At 44.2% G+C, this 15,286-nt stretch overlaps 2 protein-coding genes across 5 annotated transcripts in view; one reads left to right on the forward strand and one right to left on the reverse strand.

Annotated features, from left to right (window-relative positions):
• LOC107994235 (disintegrin and metalloproteinase domain-containing protein 10) overlaps positions 1-13,542 on the forward strand; it is a 31,450-nt gene extending 17,908 nt beyond the window's left edge. Inside the window, exons 5-18 of one of the 4 annotated variants that reach the window (XM_062085825.1) lie at positions 4,416-4,659; positions 5,304-5,435; positions 5,553-5,743; positions 5,846-5,986; positions 6,124-6,248; positions 6,391-6,519; positions 6,751-6,919; positions 7,111-7,280; positions 7,343-7,510; positions 7,582-7,709; positions 7,801-7,915; positions 7,978-8,112; positions 8,245-8,284; positions 8,548-13,542. In XM_062085825.1, the coding sequence (XP_061941809.1) occupies positions 4,416-4,659; positions 5,304-5,435; positions 5,553-5,743; positions 5,846-5,986; positions 6,124-6,248; positions 6,391-6,519; positions 6,751-6,919; positions 7,111-7,280; positions 7,343-7,510; positions 7,582-7,709; positions 7,801-7,915; positions 7,978-8,112; positions 8,245-8,284; positions 8,548-8,744 (2,084 nt within the window). In that variant the 3' untranslated portion in view covers positions 8,745-13,542. The remainder of the gene's footprint in view (positions 1-4,415; positions 4,660-5,303; positions 5,436-5,552; positions 5,744-5,845; positions 5,987-6,123; positions 6,249-6,390; positions 6,520-6,750; positions 6,920-7,110; positions 7,281-7,342; positions 7,511-7,581; positions 7,710-7,800; positions 7,916-7,977; positions 8,113-8,244; positions 8,285-8,547) is intronic. The other 3 variants (XM_062085826.1, XM_062085823.1, XM_062085824.1) reach the window with 3 other exon arrangements.
• LOC108002269 (meiosis-specific nuclear structural protein 1-like) lies at positions 10,047-15,133 on the reverse strand. Its single transcript, XM_062086203.1, has 5 exons — positions 14,887-15,133; positions 14,322-14,821; positions 14,062-14,259; positions 13,844-13,982; positions 10,047-13,747 (listed from the first exon to the last, which is right to left on the reverse strand). Exons 1-5 carry the CDS (start codon positions 15,131-15,133, stop codon positions 13,545-13,547), a joined length of 1,287 nt encoding a protein of 428 aa, XP_061942187.1. The 3' UTR covers positions 10,047-13,544.
• Between the last annotated feature and the right edge of the window lie 153 nt (positions 15,134-15,286).

Genomic DNA, 15,286 nt, shown 5'->3' on the forward strand with positions numbered 1-15,286 from the left:
CACGAGCCAACAAACCGATACCGGTCTGGAATCGGTGGATCTCGAGGAAGAAAGGGAAACGTGTGTCTGCGACGTGCGTGAGCGAGAGCGAGAGGAGAGGACAAAGTTTCTACGACGTCGCCGAACGACAAAACTTTTCTAAGGATGTCCGATTCGACTGGTTATCCTTGAAACGATTCCCGCGCTGTGTTCTTTCGTTCGCATCCTGCGTACATTTTCCCTCTCCCTCTCTCCTTCTCTCCATTCTTTTCGTCCTATTCTCTCGCTGATTATGCGCCGTTGCACAATATTATCGTTTATCTTGCACTTTCAGCGATGAAACAACGCCAGCGGAGCGCTCTCGAATTCGTTTCTCGCTCCGGAGACAACGCGGATACAGAGAGAGTATTGTTTGTATTATGTACCGAGTAAATTCTCTTGGTTTCCTTCCCAAGAGTCGGGAAGAGTTGAGTTGTCACCGATTTCTCTTTTTTTCTTCAACTCGAGCTTGTTACGTTCAGTTACGCGGATCGTGAAAATAATTCGAACAGCTATTAAACGCGTTCCCCCTCTCCTGTTTAACGAATTCGAAAGGAGATGGAGAGAGAGAGGATCCGACGCGATCTTGACTTCTCCCTCCACTCCTTCCTCTCTCTCTCTCTCTCTGATTTCTCTCCCAATTTCTCCCCCTCGTCTTCCTTCGAAGACAGCACCGCTCGATTCTCGATTCGTAGAGTTATTCGTCGACGCGAAACTCGTCGAAGTGGGATCGAGTGAGGCGCCGCGCGAAAATTGGATCGAATTAGTCCCGAACTCGGCCGGCTGGAAACAAAAAAAATAATCGAAGGGAGGGAGGGAGGGCACTCAACGACGAGAGAGGATCTTTTTCTTTGATTTCCTCCCCTGCTGATCCCCGGGAGAGTTCCATTCGCCGCCCTTCTTCCCCGTCATTTTCGAAGCGGCGATAAAAAGAAAGTAGTCGATACCCTCGACTCGAGGGGCGCCGATGAGTCGATGCCTTTTCCACGCTCGCAAGAGCGGCAACGTGTCAGCCGCTCGATAGCCAACCACCGATCGAGTTATGGTATCGCGCTACCGCTTCCTGTTGATCCCTCCATTTTTTCCCTTCTCCCTCCCACTTATTCTTAAGAAGTTTTTGCGTAACTCAAACTCCTCCCCCTCCCCCCCTCCGTAATTGAATTGAAAGAGAAGACTTAGGTATCGAGATTTTAAGACTTCTTAGCGTCTAAGTCCGTCCATGCTAAATTTAACTTCCAACTTACCGGCCAAACTGTGTATCTCCTATTCAATTTTAATTTTAATTCCAACTTGGACAAGATAAGAAACCTTTTAGCCGAGATTCGATGTGATATACGAGATTTACATGGACGATTCTCTTTTTCATTATAACAGGTTTCCCGATTTTATTTTCTATTTCGTATTCCGAATATTATAGGATAGTAAAGGAATTTGTGTATTTGTATATTTTTGGGTATTTCGGGGTGAATGGAGCGATTAACACGAGTTAAAATACGGGGATAAAATATCGGTGGAAGAATGGTAGAACGATCACGAAAACTTCGGACACCTGTCCGTGCTTATGGTAAAACATGCTTTTTATTCGAAACCGTTCCCGCAATTTTCCCACTTACGTGGTGAAGAAGAATGGCCCTATCGACCGTATCGTTTGTAGTCGACACGCGTATCGACCACCGATTCGCGATACAAACCGAATTAAATGACGGACCGTATTCTTTGTCGGCTCTCCGCTTTATCCCTCCCCTTCTGTCTTCCCTCTGCTCTCTCCACCCCACGTCCGTCGTTATTTTTTCCCCTCGCTCGCTGTATCCTTTTAGATCGCGTGTCCACCTATCCGTTATTTTATTTTTCCGCGAAAAAAAAGGAAAAAGGCGCGTGGTATCGACTGTGTGTAAATCGACCGATCAGTCCATAGAATCGGGGAAGGAGAGAAAGGACTCGCGAGACTTAACGATATCGTTTCATAAACCGTCTCGTGCGCGGCATCGTTCGTTTTAAATGGATTTCACCGTGTTGGAACGATCGGTGTGTATGTGTGTGTGTGTGCGCGCCTTGCCAAAGTTCAATATGCGGTCCCTGAAAAAGCGAAAAACAAAATATACGTATAAAAGGGAGAGAGAGACAGAGAAGAGAGAGCAAACCAAACGAAGGGGTTCCATCGCGTGTCCTCTTTTCCTATGTGGTTGGAGAAAAAATAGAGAGAGAGAAAAACTCTCTCCTCTATGCAAAGAGGTTGGCATAGAGAGAGAGACTCCGGAGAGAAAAATTTTCCCCCGCGAGTGTATCGCGAGCTAATGAGCATTCCCTTCCTCTTTTCCTCTCTCTCTTTCTCTCCTCTCTTTCTCTTGTTTCTCTCTCACCCCTCCCCCCTTTTCTCGCTCAATTGCCGACATTCAAGGGGGAATTTTCGATTCTCGCTTAAATGGTAATTTCATCCGGTCTCGTAGTTCCGCGTCGGGAGGCTAGATCGTTTGAGAGAAGCGGAGAGAGAGAGAGAACCCTTTGTTCAATCGTTTCCTTTGTTCGACGGGGGAGGAGATGGAGGAGGAGGAGGAGGAGGGTATCGATTAGCATGAGGGGTGAATTTCGCCTGTCCCCGGATACCCGTCCGAGGGGATTTAAAACACTTAATTGCAGGGAAAAATGCTTGGGATAATTCGTTTCGTTTTTTCCCTTCTACTCCGCTCGCCACGTGGATCGAGAGGAGATGAGAAAGAGATGAGAAGATTCGAAGGAATTTTGTGTAATCGAACGATTAACTCCTTCCCTCCTCGACCGATTCGAATTTCCAATTGCCAAGTTTCGACTCTCGGCCACTCCGCCCTCGGTTGGCCCCCCGAACACAATCCCTGCCACTCTAAAAAAATGTTAAATTTAACACCGCGGTATCGGCCGTGTATCATTCGATTAATTATGAAAAAGGTCCGAGTAATTGCTTCCTCGAGGAAACGCGGATTTGGTGGAAAAGGGGAGGTGAGAAAGAAACCGAGCAATTACCGGTGAATTATATCGGTGCAACGCGCTTTCGTTTCTTTTCCACCCTCTCCCTTCTCCTCCTCTCGCGCGATTAAAAATTAAACCGATTTCAAAATCGACGAATTCACTCGCGGCCACTTCGAGGATCACTTTTTTTTCCCCTCCCCTTCATCCTGCGGTAAAGGTAAAAAAATCGACGACCCAGTTTTTCATCGTGTAAAGACGGAGGGGAGGAGGAGCGGGAAGAGGAGGAGGTTGGGCGAAACGCGCGTCCGGAAATTATGAAATCGTCGAAACGGTGTAATTCTCGGCGAAGACGACGGTTATGACGGAAATAGATAGCTCTACCCTACTTTCTTCCTTCCTCGTCCCCGACTCTCCCTCTCTTTGTCTCTCTCCCATCGACCCTCTCCCCCCTCTCTCTCCCTCGCTCGCACAATTTTCGATTCCGAGAGTTTGCCTCGGAAATCTATCGCTCCATCCGGAAGCGGACCCGTCCACCAACCTGGAGACACGAAACGAAGTTATCCCCGAGTTCCCTGAATCTAAATAGAGGGCGATTCGCTCGATTTCCGCGCGAGGCGGATGATTAAGCGCGCAAACTCTGCTCGATTCGGCCTCTTCTTGTTAACGTCGATATTAATATTGGCGAAAAGAAAGAGAGGAAGGAACAGTCGCGAAAGAAAGATAAAAAAAATGGCGCGAAGAAAACAAAAAAGTACAACGAGTTCTCGAAAATGATTGGCTCCGAAAAAAAGAAAAAATCGGTCGAGTAAACGTCCCCCATCATGGGATAAAATCCCATCCGCGTGCAGTTTCAAATTCGATTTCCACGAAACGGAAGTTTCGCGCAAAGGGAAGAAATCTTTTCACAATTTTTAACTCGATTCCACCGGCTAGCGATTGCTTCTTCTTCCATTCCTTACGTTAAGAATTACATCCGAGCAACGTTATTGAAATCTCGAATCGAACCGGAAGAATAAACCAATCTCGAGGTTTAGTCTACACGCGGTAGTGGCACAACCACCGACCGATTCGGTTATAAATTACCGCAACGGCGAACGAGATCGGTCGAATTTCCTCCTTCTCCTCCTCCTCCTCCTCCGTGTTATTACCGTCAAGTTGCCACGGGACTGATCGATCCTTGAAGGGTTTTGTTTTTGGAAAGCGGCGAATCGAAGCAATCAAAAAATATTTTCCTTCTTCTTCCGTGGAACGAAATTCCGCTTCGGATCGTCGCGAGGGAATATTCGGGTCCGCCGAGAGAAAGAAACGATTGCATTGGAAAACTAGTAAAAACCTGTTATTATCCCTTCCGAATAAATTCGGGTCGATTTCTTGTTCTCTTAGAAAGGGAAAGCGTAAGGTTAATTTCTAACACGGGCAATTTTGGCTGGAATTTTCCACTGGCCGATTTGCAGAGGACGACAACGCCGTGGTGCAGGGGATGGTGACAGGGGACGGCCTGTTCGACGGCACCGTGGTCACCGGATTCGAGGAGTACTACATCGAGCCGACCAACAGATACTTGGCCGGGGAGGAGGACACGTCTCCGCCGTATCACAGCATCGCCTACAGAGCCTCGGACGTGTTAACGCCGCGTAAATCGTCGCCTTGCGCCAGTCATCGATTGCGTCAACACGCTTCTCACGATTCCATGCAAATGTGAGTGAATCTTCTGTATAACGATTCTACGAAACGATCGATCCTCCTTGATAAACTTCAGAGTGGATGAATCATCTCGTGGATCATCCTCGGTCGATAATTCCTCGAACGGGTAAAAAAGAATACATCTCTTGGAAAGGGAAGGATAGAGGGACGATAAGTGAATCACGGACGAAACGTATTTTCCAAGATGATTTTCACCGTAGACGTTCGTTAGCTCGTTAATGTAAAGAGATAAACCGCCTCTAAAACAGCCCGGCCAAATCGCGTTACGTTAACCGAGGATGAAAATGTATCTAACGAGAGTGAGGGAGAGGCGTTGCTAGAAACGTGTGCGCCGTCTGAGGTTTATCAACTCGGAACACCGGGCTGCACTGCACCTTCCCTTCGCTTCTAATTTCGTTACCCCTCTCACGCATTATTCGTAGGCACAAGTTCATCACGCGTCACGAGCTTATACGTAACGAGCTTTAAACCGCGCCTCTTCAAACATTTCTCACCCCCTTTCACCCTCCCTGGCACGACGAATCGCAGCTCTGCCAATTAGACCCAATTTGGCTGACTCGGCCTCGATGCAGCCAGATGCAAGATTTCGATACTTTCTTTTTCTTCCCTTTCCTTCTTCTCTTTACTCCCTTTTGCAGGGGACGAAACGAGTCTCGATCGCTGTACGAGCCTCTTCTCGGCGAGACACGGGCGCTCTACTTCTCGAAGGGAAACGGCGCGCGGATTTCAACCTCGGAGATAAGGGATAAGAGCGCGGCACGCATGGAGACGTGAGTGTCTTTTCGTTCTAATTTCGAATCGAATTAATTAGACGAAAGGGGGATTATACGTTTGCAACGGCTGGAAGGAAATTCGCGAGCGAGATTCCGTTCTTTTCTTTTTTTCAGAAGGATGGGGGAGGGAGATCGTATCGCGAGACACTTGCACAAACGTGCCACGGTGGACCCGAGGAAAACTACGTGCATGCTCTACCTGCAAGCGGATCACCAGTTTTTCGCGAGATACGGCACGGAGGAGGCTTGCATCGAAGTGATGACGAGGCACGTGCAGAGGGTCAACTCCATTTATAAACATACAGGCAAGTAGTGGATGCGCGCAGTCGATGAAACTCTTCTTTCTCCCTCCGAGGATTCGATCGCGATCTTTTTTTTTTTTTTTTTTCTTTTGGTTTTCACAATAGACTTCAACCAAGACGGCAGGCCCGACAACATCAGCTTCATGATAAAACGTGTGAAAGTTCACAGCGAGGACGCATTGAGAGATCCCAATTATCGATTCCCGGGCAACTACGGCGTGGAAAAGTATCTGGAGCTGTTCTCTGGTAAATAAATCTTCCCCTCTTCTCTATCTCTATCTCTAACGGCAGCCAATTGTTGGTGCCGCGGCAAAAGAAACCGCCTATCCATCTTCCCGTTACAAATCCCACACGCTCGTTCTCTCTCCTCTTCCGTGTTGCAGAAGAGGATTACGACGCGTTCTGCCTGGCCTACATGTTCACGTATCGGGACTTCGAGATGGGCACGCTGGGCCTCGCTTGGACAGGCGACTTGAAAAACGCCGGCGGAGTTTGCGAGAAGAACGGGGTAAGTAAGTTCGAAGGGAAGAGTATCTTAACCGATCTTAAATCGGGTCGACTTTCCTTCCTTTTTGGCTTAAAGAAAAGGAAAAAAAGAACTCTCTCTCGAAAAGCTATAATGGCAAGTATAATCTTTCCAAACTTTGCAGCACTATCGTGGCAGCATGAAGTCGCTGAACACCGGAATAGTGACTTTACTGAATTACGGGAAGCACGTACCGCCCGCCGTTTCTCACGTCACTTTGGCGCACGAGATCGGCCATAACTTCGGTTCACCGGTAGGTCATTCGCCCTCTAATTTACTTATCCACGCGCCAGCTCTTCTCTCCGTTGCTTCTCTGGGGAGAGGGGGGGTAGACGTTGGGAAACGCTTTATTAAATGCTGTACCGGTTTTTCATCGGTGGCGAGCAATAGGAGATAAAGGGATGGAGGCGGTTAACTGGTTTTTAGCTACGACTGTCGATAATGTGCGACGCGTAACGCGAGGCGCCACTTTACTTTGTTTCAGCACGATCCGGAACAATGCACGCCGGGCGGAGAGGATGGAAACTTCATTATGTTCGCTCGTGCAACCAGCGGCGACAAGCGAAACAATAATCGTTTCAGCCCGTGCAGCTTGAGCGCCATAAACCCAGTTTTGAATAGCAAAGCTCGCTCCCCGAAGGGTTGCTTCACCGGTCAGTCTTTCGCTCGCTCACTACTCACTTTTATTCCCTCCAATATCCACTGTCACCTGAATCCTCGTCCTCGTTTTTCGCATTCATTCGCCCGTTTAAAATATCGTTTGTTGTAACGATGCGTCGCTACTATAATATAATAGCAATCGAAACTTTGAAATTATTTGTGTACAATGAGTAAATCTCTCCAGAGCCGCAAGTGTCATTGTGCGGAAACGGTGTGATCGAGGAGGGTGAAGAATGTGACTGCGGATGGGAAGAAGATTGCAGGGACTCGTGCTGTTTTCCTCAACGTCGCTATCCACCTCCGGGTGAAACACCCTGTACGCTTACACCAGGCTCCATTTGCAGCCCTAGTCAAGTACGTATACGCGGGAGACGTATTACGTTCTATTTTTCAACTCTCGTTTCGTTGCTTCTCAGGGTCCGTGTTGCACCGCCGAGTGCAATTTAAGATTCGGAGACAAGTGCAGAGACGACAACGGATGCCGAGACGCGAGCTTTTGCGACGGTCGATCAGCTTACTGCCCTCCCTCCATCAACAAACCCAACAAGACGATCTGCAATCGCGAATTCGTGTGCTTTATGGGGGTGAGTGTCGAAATGTTCCTAGTTTTTCCTTTTCTCTCCCCTGCGATATTCTATCTTTTTCCTTTCGTAAGGAGTGTACCGGTAGTATATGCCTTGCATACGGATTGGAATCTTGCCAGTGCATTCCTGGCCCGAACGATCCCCCGACGAAGGCCTGCGAGCTCTGTTGTCGCGTTCCCGGAGAGAACCAACCCTGCCTGTACGTTATAAACCATTTTCCTCCATATGTGTATATATATTTTTTTTATCGCGATAAAAATAAACGTATCGGTGATCGATGTTGCGCGTAGGTCGTCTTTCGATTGGAACTCTCCGCCCTACGATATACCCGACATGTTCTCCAAGCCAGGAACACCGTGCAACGATTACAATGGATATTGCGACGTCTTCCAGAAATGTCGAGAGGTATGCGGTGTAACATTTGAATCTGTCGCTTCAAATTAATACAACGCGAATTATCCTCGTAGGTCGATCCAAGCGGTCCTTTGGCAACTTTGAGAAAACTTCTCTTATCCGACGAAAGTCTGGCCACTTTCCGTCGTTGGATAATCGACCATTGGTACGCAGCCGCTTTGATCATTCTCGCTGCGATATCCTTATTGGTAAGCGATTTCGATTTACTTCTTTTACTTTAATATCAGTCTTATTTCACGTTTATTCGAATTTTATAACACAACAAACGAACAACCTATCGCTTCAACGTGATTCTATATCGTGGTGATTTTTTACATTAGAGACCTTCGAGGAAACGCGCGGATATAAAAAGTGTTGAGAGTAAGTCTGAGAGGAACAAGACGAAAGTAGAGGCTCGTATCTTGGAACAATCGCTCTGTATCGATCGCTAGCTCACCTTGAACCTTGATATCAAGTCGTACATAGTATCACGATTCGTTGCATCACAACTCTCATCAAAGTATCGTAGTGTTCGATCTCCATCGAGACTAATTCGCTAAATTGATCAATGGTAGAAGTCTGGCGAGCGTCGACGTACACGACACTTACTAACGAACGTTGTTCTCCTGTTGAACGATATACAGGTGGCGAGCATGAGATTGCTGGGCAAACGGCCGGATCTGAAGCTCAAGTCGGTCACAATAATACACAGCTCAACGACGGAAACTGTGCGCCTTCCACCGGAGGGGACGGAGGGTGTCACGGTGCATCCGCCGGCAGTGCGCGCCAAGCTTCCGCTCAGCAGAAAAGTGAGGGAGAAGAGGAGGCACCGAAAGCATAAGGACAGCCACGGGGCAGACAAATCCGGTAAGGATATGTCGAAGAAGAAGAAGAAGAAGCAATCGCAATCTCAGACGAAGAGGATCGTCTCGACGAACGCGGGCGAGGATTTGGTTAGGAAGAGGTCGGCGGACGCGGTGACGGGGGTGGTTCAAGAGAGCAAGCGGAAGAAGACGTTCCCCTCTGGGAATCGCGCCGATAAACAGAACTCGAGTGCCGTGATCGCGGTAATCGGCGGTAATTCGGACAAGGACGACAAGAGGAAACGCAAGAAGCAACACAAGTCGAAGGAAGTGATCGATTATTCGGCGATACAGGCTGAGAAGGAGACGGAGCCGAACGCCGATCCTAAAAGCAAGGTTCGTTCCTGGTTGTTGGCGTCCTCTCAGTGTCGGCCGGAAACTGGGAGGGGGAACGGAGCGGCCTGCCTGCCGAAGAGCAAGTCTACCCCCGTGGGTTTGACCGGTGCTGGGACCAGGTTGCCCGCGGCGACGAGGCAAGCCGCTTCGAGAAGAAATCCGCTCGAGTCGAAGGAAGCGAACAAGACGACGGGGAATTCGCAGGCGGCGAGGAAGGAGAGGGCGAAGCTGCAAGTGGTGTACAAACCGCCGTTCAGGTTCAGCGTGAAACTTCGAAAGACGGACAAGGTGGCGCAGGTCACTGCTCCGAACGCGACGATGCACGCCAATGGAAGGCCAAAGCTTCCCAGGACCGGCGTTCTTCTGAGGACGGGGAAGAAGAAGGACAGGGTCAGAATCGGGAGGGCGAGGCAGATAGCCCCCACAGGAATCGGAAACAGCGCGGCTGACTTGCCCGAACCGGCCAACTCTGACCTCCATACCGTCCCATCCGATCTCGAAGTGTTGCTGTCCGAGAGCGAGTTCCTCTTTTCGGACACGTGACCACGGTGAATAAGAGGCGTGTTCAGATCTGTGCGTGTTCACAAGAAAATCTTTTTAAAACGAAAATATCTGTATCGACGAGAGAGAGAGAGAGAGAGAGAGAAAGAGAGAGAGGAAAAAGTCGATGCATCGAACAATCCCGTCCGCCGAAGTTGCGAAGAACGATACACGTTGAAAACGTTTTACATGCCATCCCAATGGTTCAACCTCGGTTTCATCAACGGTGAATGTAAACTATTGCGCTCGAATCGTTCGTTCGTAGAAAATCAAAAAAAAAAAAAAAAAAGAAGAAGAAGAAGAAGAAGAAAAAGAAAAGAAGAAAGAAAGTATTTCTCGTTGATGAAATCGTACGTCCGAGAACCCATCGTTTTATCGTATTAATCTAATGGCTGCTGGGCGTGTTTTCGTAAACGTTGACGCAACCCCCTTCCAAATGAGCTTCTTCCGTTCTACTGTGCTGGAATTTATTTTTTTATAAGTATATATAACGAGGAGCACGCATACACGTACAGCGTACGCTTTCGCTCTTTTTCACGTCTTCCTAGGGATAAAAACGACAGTCTGTCGTGTGCGTTCGGAATAATTCACCCCCGTGAATTATTTATTCGATTCGCGTTACGATTTGTATATGTAATCGATCACTTGCGAAACGATCCGCGTTCTATGGAAGTGCTAGTTGAACGATCCAAGCCAAGTTTTCTTCTTCCAAAGAAAAGGGGCCAAATTCACTTTAAAAAAAAGAAAAAAAAAAGAAAAAAAAGATAAAAAAAAAAAAGAAAGAAGGAAAGAGGGAAAGGAAGGAAGGAAAGAAAAGACTAATTACGCGTTCACGTACTTAGGGATACGTACGCGTAAACGGCACAAGAAATAAAGTTGATAGACCTATTTTTCGCCTGTCGCAAATGCGCAAGAAGAAATTTTCTTGTTTCTTTCTCTGGGACACACGGGAGATTACGAGATTCGCTTGCAATCGCAGCTTTCGTCACAATTCAGGCAACAACGTTCGATGTTGAAAAAGCGATGTTCTAGCGTAATGCGTCGAAGACGAATAATAAGGGAGTGCAAGAGAGAAAGAGAGACGCGAGAGAATGGGGGAGAGAAAGGGAGGGAGAGAGAGAGAGCGAGAGAGAGAGAGAGAGAGTTACTTAAAACTGTTACTATATCGTGCCTATCGTACACCGCTGTTCGAAACTTGGGAAAGAAATCTCGCGATTGAAAAGAGAAATTTTGTTTGATTTTTTTCCAATGACAATTGTCGCGGGGGAAAAAAAAAGAAGAAATATAGAAAGAGAAGAAATCAGCAAACGCGCAATTCCTAAGAAATTTGCCAAGGGATTGATGATATAGCGATGAATCGATGTTCTCTCCGAAAACAAGCAACGTAATTGAAAACGTAATCGCGGTTTGATAGTTGAAGCTAGTCCACCCTTTCGAATTTCTTTTAAAGATTCAAACTTTTTAAAGTGTCAAATATTTTGCCCGCACTTGCTCTCGTAATCTAACTCTACTATTCTCATGGTTCCTATTTACCGGCAATTCCTAACCGCGGTGTAAAATTTGCCGGGATTATTTGCATTTCCAAGTGGATAAGTGATGGCGAAACTCGTCGAGCTATTTATATTTTTGAGACTGTATAAAAAGAGATGTCGAGATGTTCTGACGACAGATGGTGATGCTCTCGTCGCTGTATTTCCATGAGTTTCATTCACTTCCCAGAGATTTATCCACACACACACATATACACTCTCTGGGAAAACAATCGAATTTTAAGTCGTACTGAGATGATTTAACGTTTATTAATCTGCGGTGCTATTAGTCAATATGCTTAAAGATTCTCTGTCGAAAATATTCTCTGCCCTTCGAACATTCCCGATCGCTTCAAATCTTCTTTTTATCGATATAAATCTTGATCGAACATACTTTTTAAGTTCCTCTCGTTGAATATACATACGTATACATATCGTTTGTTAATGTTATTTGTTACAACTTGCTTCGAATCATTCCATTTCCATCACGTAGAAAAGATATTACAGATACTTCGTTCGAAATAATTTTCCGCTTTCTTGTGTGATGCTTTTGTTGTGTAAAAATCCTGCCGTAATATCGCGTAAGGGTTCTAAAAAAAATATTTATCCGTTAACATTCATTGGTTTCTCGGTGAACGAGGAAGAATTTTTCGAAAGGCGAAACGTATTAATTAAAAATGATTCGCGAGAATTAGAAAACGGAGGAAATTTTTAAAGTCTCGTCGGCGAAGAGCAATAGAAAATTTGTGACCAGATTTGTTCCCCGTTGATGAGACGGTTAACGGTTAAGGGATGGAAGTGGGCAAATCTATTTTTCAATGTTTGTTAATTTAAATATACTGCGATAATTACTGCCATAATATATACCTTACAAAGGGGAATTACACGTCAAAGATACATATGTATATCTTGTTATAACGTGAAAGAACCATCGAGGCACGCTTCGTTTGCCCACTTCTTCTTCGAATTTAAAACCAGTAGAGTATTTTGCTGCGAATTAAGCGAAGAAAAAAAATCCGCTTGTGTGTATACATACGTGTGTACGTGTACTTAAATCTTAAGAATATGTGATTTTACTTTTTACTCTTAATTTATATATACACGAACGTTTTATCACGCGTGTGCGAATTGTGATTAAGTCTCTTCAACGAGAGAGATCCGATCGTACGATTCGCATACGAATAATATTTAATTGACCCATTGGCCTAATTATTACATAAAGAATGACGATTAGTTAGTCAGAGGCGTCGATAATACTATTTATCGATTTAAATAACCGTCTGTACTAGTACTTTCCGACTGGCTAAAATTGTTCAAATTATACTTCCCTCGTTTCGTTTCTCTTGGGAAAAAAAAGAAGAAAGAAAATTAGAAAAGGACGCGTAGAAGTTGCGTTAGTTGAACGGGAAATAATAGTGAGTCAATGTAGGCAAATAGATTATCTAAGGAAATGTGATTTTACTTTTAAGACCAATCTGTGTTAAATTCGTGTGAAACTTCACCGGTTCTGAGCCAGTGGCCATGTCGCCTGATCCTTTCGTTATCGCTTGAAATTTTCGGAATTTAAGGGGAAAAAACTGTAGGTCAGAACCGTTCATCAAGATGCATAATTCGATGCGTGAAGGAAATAAAGTTTACGTAGCTTAAGCAATGAAAATAATAAGTATAAATCCAACTTGAAATGTTTACGATCATTACGATTCTTCATCTTGATTGAAGACGATCATCCGGGAAGAGAATTTCTCTACGATCTCAGGAATGTGATTTATAAATTCATTTCCGAAATATTATTGATTATCGTTTTCAAACGTTTTAATGTTTTAACGATAGATATTAATTTACTTATTATATAGTTAAAGAAGATCGATCGATCGATCAAATTAGGTTATAAGCGACCGTGGCGACTAGCCAGTCACCGAGAAAACTAACGTTCGTACTTATAGTCATTTCTAACATCTCGAGTGTTACTTATTTTTGCTACTTCAACCCCTTCTTCCTCTAAAAATTCTTTAACGTAACATAACACAATGGGAGAAAATAGAAAAGGAAGAAGATGAAATTGGAAGTTATTACTACGAATGGAAGGGGTATAAGGCAGAAAAGGATCGCTCGAGAATTGCCTCGATTGCATCAAGAAAAATCCGATCGGCAGAACGAAACTCGTTAATTGTTCCCGTCCGATTTTTCGATACTAGAAGCGCCCGAGGCGAGACTGTGTAATTTATCACGTACTTAATAACCAATATAAGATGGGGCTGCTGTATTTTTACACGGACTTTGTATAAATGACGAGAACCGCGAGAGCAATGTTTTTCGCGTATCATTGTATATATCTGTATACCAATAAATAGATGTAGGATTAAAAATTTAACTTTATCTTGAGTCATTGTTCATTAATTCTGGTGCGTTCGAAGTTTTTTTTGGTTGATTGAGAATCGATTCCGACAAACTCTTAATTTTGCAGTCCTTATTATCGTTCGTATTTTCTTCTATTTGTAAATATTCCTTTAATTCCTTCATACGCTTTATTTTACTTTCCTCTATCATCTTCCGCAGATCGTTTCCATATCGTAGAACTGAAAGAAAAATATTTACAACGAGATAAGCATTGCTTCGTTTCATCAAATTAAATGTTGTATACGATCGTGTTTCTAAATATCATGAATATGTACTTTTTTCGCGTCGCATTTGCTGCCTTTCCCTTTCTTTTTCCTCCTGCTTTTTTCGTTCCTCTATCAAATAATTAGCGAAAGCAACATCGATCGCAATTTCTTTCGCCTTTCTTTCGGCCATAATTTTCTGAGTTCTTGCCTATTGATTTTGACAACCTTCGATAATTATTCGCTTCTTAATAACACGCGATCGACACCGGTATACAATATATTTTTACCATTTCTTGTAAGAATTCTTTAGCAGTTTGTTTCTTTTTCAACGCCACTGTAATCGCTTCCTTTTTCAATTGATGTTCTTTCTCCGCTATATATAATTCTCGACAAATTTCTTCTCGTTCCAATCTTTTATACTCTTCCTCCGTTAGCTTTTTCATCATTTTCTCCAACAAAACATCTTTCGCCGCACGAATATCAATCTGAAGAAAACGATACTACTATTAAAACGTTCAATTCCAATAAATTTACATCTTTACAAAACCTTTCCCTCAGCTTCCCTCTTCTGCAGAGCTTCCCTCTTAGCAACGATCCTCGAGATTTCATCGTGTTCTTGCTTCAGAATCTCCTTTCTCTTTTCTTTCCAAAATTCTCGAGCCTTTAAAAAGGCATCCCTTTCAGTTTGTAATGTAATAGCGATTTCCTTTCTTTTCTTCTCCGCTTCCACATTCTCCTCGTGCAACACTTTATTAACCTCTTCTACTATTTTTCTGTCACGATGCTTCTCCTCCTCTTTCTCGCGTAACCTACGCCGATTATCGATCAGTTGATTTTGAAGATCTCTTCTGTACTTTAATTTCTCCTCCTGTTGCTTTATAAGATCCTCTTTCAAATTCCACGGAGGGATCAAATTGGACACTTGTGCCACCTCTTCTTTCCATTCTTCTTTCTTCAAATCGGTTTCTAACTTTTCGAAAATCTCTTTAGGTAAACTTACAGCGAATTTCTTTTTTCTAGTCTTTAAAGATTCTTGCAGTTCAACCTCTGTATTATATTAAATTCATATGATTAACCTCGCAATGAGTTAATAAAAACAATTGTATTTTTACGTTTACGACGTGCAAGTTCTTCTGCTAGTCGATGCGTGCGATCAAGTTGTCGAACTTTTAAATCTGCAGCTGCTTTGGCATGTTGAAGTTGTTCCGCTTCCAATGCTTCTTTGCGTTCAATATGCACTTTACGTAAATGTCGTTTTCTTTCGGCTGTCTTATCTATGATTCTTCGCCGTATCTCTATTTCCAAAGATTTTTGATCCTTGATACTTTCAAAATCAGGTTGTTCCCTAATATTAAACATGATTTAGTTAAATTTAAATGTAAATATAACTTGTTGAAAAATTTCTATTCTTTATATATATGTTACATATAATATATATATTATCTTCTAAATTAATCGATGGAGAAAACATAAGAGCATCATATTTAAAGAGTTGATCTTTAAATGATCAAA

This window comes from Apis cerana, linkage group LG15 (assembly GCF_029169275.1).
Source record: "Apis cerana isolate GH-2021 linkage group LG15, AcerK_1.0, whole genome shotgun sequence".
NCBI lineage: Eukaryota > Metazoa > Arthropoda > Insecta > Hymenoptera > Apidae > Apis > Apis cerana.